The following is a 4,506-nucleotide window of genomic DNA, read 5'->3' as shown; positions in this document are numbered from 1 at the left end:
ATTTTGATCGTGTAATTCTTGAAGCATCTGAGTTTTCTCCTCCTGTTGTTTCTGAGCGTCATCGAGCAGTGCTTTTAATCGATCAATTTCCTTCTTCGAATCTCGATCTTTCTCTGCAAGCAATTGATCAAATTGCAATTACAAATCTGTATAGCGTGTTTCATTTACATTTCGCTCTGCTATCCCCAAGTCCTTTTCCTTCTCCTCCAATCTAGAGAACATACATTAAATAAAAATGTTAGTCATACAATAGCATTAAATCACAAACATATATCATTTATTTCCGTTAACAGAATAACTATCTCCGATGTAAATACATTTACTATATCCTAAATATTTTACTTTTAATTCTCAGCATTTTTGAAAATGCTCGCTAAGATTTCTGCGAGCTTTTACATCAGCGCATGATTCTAAAGTGGCAATTGTTATTCATTATAATTTAGCAAGTGATATGCGCACCCGTCTATAAGTCTAATAAGTCTAATAAGTCTAATTACATAATATATCTCCTCAACTTTCAGAACAGATTATATATATTTATTAAATAAAAATAAATTAAAATATCATTTTTAATACTTTAAAATTCTTGTATTAACATCTATGTTATTTTTTACTACATAGCATAGGTTCCATAGCATTGAAATCCGAGCTTAACTACACTGCAGTCCATTTATATTTTCATTAAACAACAGTGTTCATCTATTGTGCATCCAACAAGCGACCCAACTCATGCTTAAGCACAAAACGGAATGAAAATTCTTACATAGAGTCATTTCTGTATAGAAATTTCACACTCTCTAGCTTCTCTCTAGCTTCTCTAGTGCCTATAAGTATACAAATACAATTCTCAAGATATCGCAAACGCAATATCTGTCAATATTAATATAATTCTTATTAATGCCATTTGATTTTCTTACTCATTTCGCGAGTAAAGAAATAATGTGAAAAAATACTATACAATATCGCACTTACTTGCTCTTGAGATCTTCGTTATCATTCTGCAGGTGTTTGATATCGAGCTCGAGCTCAATGCGTTCCGTGTCCGCCTCGTCGAGCAGCTTCCGCTTGTTACAGAGTACGAGGCTGTACACGGCCTCCATATTAGACATCTCCCGAGTAAAGGTCTCCTCCATGCTTTGCACCTTCTGCTTCAGCTGACAGTTGTCTAACTCGAGGTAACGCACCATCTCGATATAAGATTCCGATTCCGAGGTGATGGTTGTCGAGGAGGACAAGGACAAGTCGACGGTTGTCGCGGCGGCCGTCTTCTTCTTCATAGACTTGTTCTTTTTAGGCATCGTTGTTCTCGTTGAGAAGTTGTGATATAGGGGTGGGTACGTGGGTTCTTTCTCGCACGCAGTTTCCCAGTTACGACTGTAAGGTACCAGTAAGGTACCAAGATCTTCTGAAGATGACCAATAGCCAGAAAAAGACGGAAGAACAGCGGGAGTGTGCGTAATGTCAATTCGAAATTGCCAAAAGCGTCAAGTGCAGTGCACGTGGTTCTATTCGCGATCGGATACACAACTTGCAACCAATGGTACGTTCCACATAAAGACGCCAACGCTCACGCTCGCAACGTATTGTCCGTTCCACTAGCATGAGCGTTGTAGGCAAGTGGAACGGCTTATGAGCGTTGTGAGTATTGCAAACATGGCGAAAAACATAAACATGGCAAACATGGCGATAAACTTTCTCTAAAAAAAGGAACATATTTAAAAAAATATAGTACAAAGTTCATAAGATTATTTGTTATTAAATCATTATAGTTATGTTATAATTGAAAATCCTTTTATCTTTCCTCCAACAACATTACGTCATACATTTTATCATTATCTTTCTCGTATAAAGAAATTCTCTTCATTTTAACGTGTTTTGTAAAAATCACAGTTAATCACAGTTTTATAATTAACAATAATTATCTTAACCTAACCTAACTTAACTCTACTATTCAACGAAGCGCGCAAAACAATGCATTGTGGGTAAACGCTCACGCCGACCCACCTCTTCAGTGCGAGCGTTGTGAGCGTCATTTGAACAATCTGAAGTTGCTCACTATGGCGAATCCTAAACGCTCGCGGGCGCTAGGTGGAACGGTCTAAGAGGCAACGCGAGCGTTGCGAATGTTAAGTGGAACGCACCCCAAGTGTCCACTACGCAATACCGGTTGTTGTCGCTACCGACAACTGACGACTGACTGATGGCCCTCGCACTTGCATACTGGACACTGGACTTACTTTGCTTGCTTGCTTGGGTTTGGGATTGGCTCCAGCGAGTACCCGCTATACGGCCATAAACTGGTTTTAAAGATAGAATAATGTCGTAAATATGAGGATTGGTCGATTTGCTTGCGACTGGCGACATGCGATCAATGTAGAACGGGCTTAAAAGGCAACGTGAGCGTTGCGAATGTTAAGTGGAACGCACCCCAAGTGTCCACTACGCAATACCGGTTGTTGTCGCTACCGACAACTGACGACCGACGAACTGACGACTGACTGATGGCCCTCGCACTTGCACACTGGACACTGGACTTGCTTGCTTGGGTTTGGGATTGGCTCCAGCGAGTACTCGCTATACGGCCATAAACTGGTTTTAAAGATAGAATAATGTCGTAGATAGAATAATGTCGTAAATATGAAGGTTCCTCTTGGGGGAAGGAAGGAATTGGTGTTAGGGAGGTGGTAGGAAAGGAAAAATAGGAAAGCGCAGGCCAGGGTCGGAGTCGGGAATCGAACCCGAGTTCTCTGGGATGTGAGTCAGGCGCGCTACTCCCTGAGCCACCAGAGGCCCCTGGACACTGGACTTGATTGGACGCGATGAGCGATGTGCGATGGGCGATATCCAATGAGAGCTCTGCTTTTTCGAAAAAGAACTTTACTAGTTTATTTAAATTAATTTTTATTTTGTGATTTGTAGCACAGTTTTGTGATTTTACATTCCAGCGTTACATAATTTTCAACATAATTACACTATTAGTAAACACAACAGGCGTTATAAAAATAATAGTAATCATATATCTTATGATTTATTTTTATCTCATTCGTGATATCTGTTTTCTATTATATTATAAAAGTACGATTTATTTCGTTTTACTCGCTTTCCGTCGAAAATGTACAGATTTTCTGTTAACAATGAAGGCAATATTATGAACAACTGTATGAATAACCGATACAATGAATCACAAGGAAAAATTTATTTGGGATATATTTTTTTTTTTTTAGTAACAATAAAATCCATTTTTCAAGAACGGCCATAGAAATTCGTTATTTGAACAATATTTTTTCGAGTAAAATATATCCAAAAATATATTAATATGGCTATTGGTGAAAATCCCGAGACAATAGTTTTTTAGACCTTTCGTATACATTGACCATCAGACCATCTATACATTCTTATCTAGCAATACATTTTTTTTATTATATACTTTTACCTTGTCATTATTTTAGTCCCTACTTTATAGTGAAGAGAAATTCTGTGCACATTTTCGAAAGAAAAAAAAAGCAAAATGAAATATGAGTTTTACTCTTATAAGGCCCTGCGCACAATAGAGAAAATATTAGGAATAGGAATAAAATATTAAATATCAGGAGAAGCAATTTGGAATTATTTTACTTCAAACAAGGAAACGGAATGGATTAATTATTTCTAATTTTTATTTTTTTATTTCATTATGCGTTAATCCATTCCGTTCCGTTGTTTGAAGTAAAATAATTCCAAATTGCTTCTCCTGATATTTAATATTTTATTCCTATTCCTAATATTTTCTCTATTGTGCGCAGGGCCTAAGTCAATGGTTAAATCGTATTGTACTCAAACTGCATGTCATAAATCATGCCAAAACTACAGAGCTTTCTTTATATTGCAGTCTTCGAACAATCCTTCAACTAAAAGGATATATGTATCATAAAACATTGACAAAAGCATGAGAATTTCGTAGATTTTTCTACTATTTCTTCCGAGTATCTAATATGCAAAACCTGAGCACAATTCTCTTAACGGTTTGGAAATTTGTTTAAAATTTTTGTATTGATTCTTATAGAAAGTTGCGTATTATAGCAATTGTTGATAAATTTGACAAGAAAAAAACATTGCTAGCGACATAAAAATTTTCACATGTGTTGATAAAACCGTAATAAACATTTATGCAAAACTCGATTTAGATTCACTTATAATTGTTTAAAAATTATTTACTAAAAATTGTAGCAAAATATTCAAAGTAATCCAAAATCTTTCTATATTTTACTCGTTTTTTTTTTGTTTCTTGCAGTTAATTTTAGACGGTAGTCATGACCAAAAATTTTTGTCATAGATTGGAAGATTAAAAATCATACTATTTTGTGATACTTTAATTCTCTTTTGAATCCAGATTTATTTATTTGATTTTCCAAACAATATAACAATAAACATAAGATATATGTTTTTAAATTTCGATAGTTTTTTCTGCTATTGTACAGCCAAAACATCACAAGAGAAAGAGAGAAAGCACAAGTGAATATTATTTAT

The 4,506-nt window shown here is 35.7% G+C and overlaps 1 protein-coding gene across 2 annotated transcripts; it reads right to left on the bottom strand.

Annotated features, from left to right (window-relative positions):
• Nucleotides 1–6: 6 nt before the first annotated feature.
• On the bottom strand, nucleotides 7–1,489 carry LOC115233156 (lamin-C-like). 2 transcript variants are annotated; one of them, XM_029803443.1, is made up of 2 exons: nucleotides 973–1,330; nucleotides 7–211 (listed from the first exon to the last, which is right to left on the bottom strand). In XM_029803443.1, the coding sequence occupies exons 1-2, from the start codon at nucleotides 1,296–1,298 to the stop codon at nucleotides 139–141; spliced, it is 399 nt and encodes a 132-aa protein (XP_029659303.1). In that variant the 5' UTR covers nucleotides 1,299–1,330; the 3' UTR covers nucleotides 7–138. The 2 variants fall into 2 exon arrangements, with proteins under 2 accessions (XP_029659303.1, XP_029659304.1); XM_029803444.1 differs by lacking the exon at nucleotides 7–211 and adding an exon at nucleotides 811–877 and having other exon boundaries at nucleotides 970–1,489.
• Between the last annotated feature and the right edge of the window lie 3,017 nt (nucleotides 1,490–4,506).

The sequence above is a fragment of the Formica exsecta genome, unplaced genomic scaffold, assembly GCF_003651465.1.
Source record: "Formica exsecta isolate Colony F162 unplaced genomic scaffold, ASM365146v1 scaffold160, whole genome shotgun sequence".
NCBI classification, from domain to species: domain Eukaryota; kingdom Metazoa; phylum Arthropoda; class Insecta; order Hymenoptera; family Formicidae; genus Formica; species Formica exsecta.
The sequence above is the reverse complement of the archived record's forward strand: the minus strand, read 5'-3'. Positions and strand labels throughout refer to the sequence as shown.

Excerpts from the sequence above, each read along its gene's own strand:
- LOC115233156 (XM_029803443.1), bottom strand. The coding sequence starts at position 1,298 with ATGCCTAAAAAGAACAAGTCTATGAAGAAGAAGACGGCCGCCGCGACA. Across the intron at positions 212-972 it reads AACGAAGATCTCAAGAGCAA|ATTGGAGGAGAAGGAAAAGG; the intron begins GTAAGTGCGATA and ends TATGTTCTCTAG.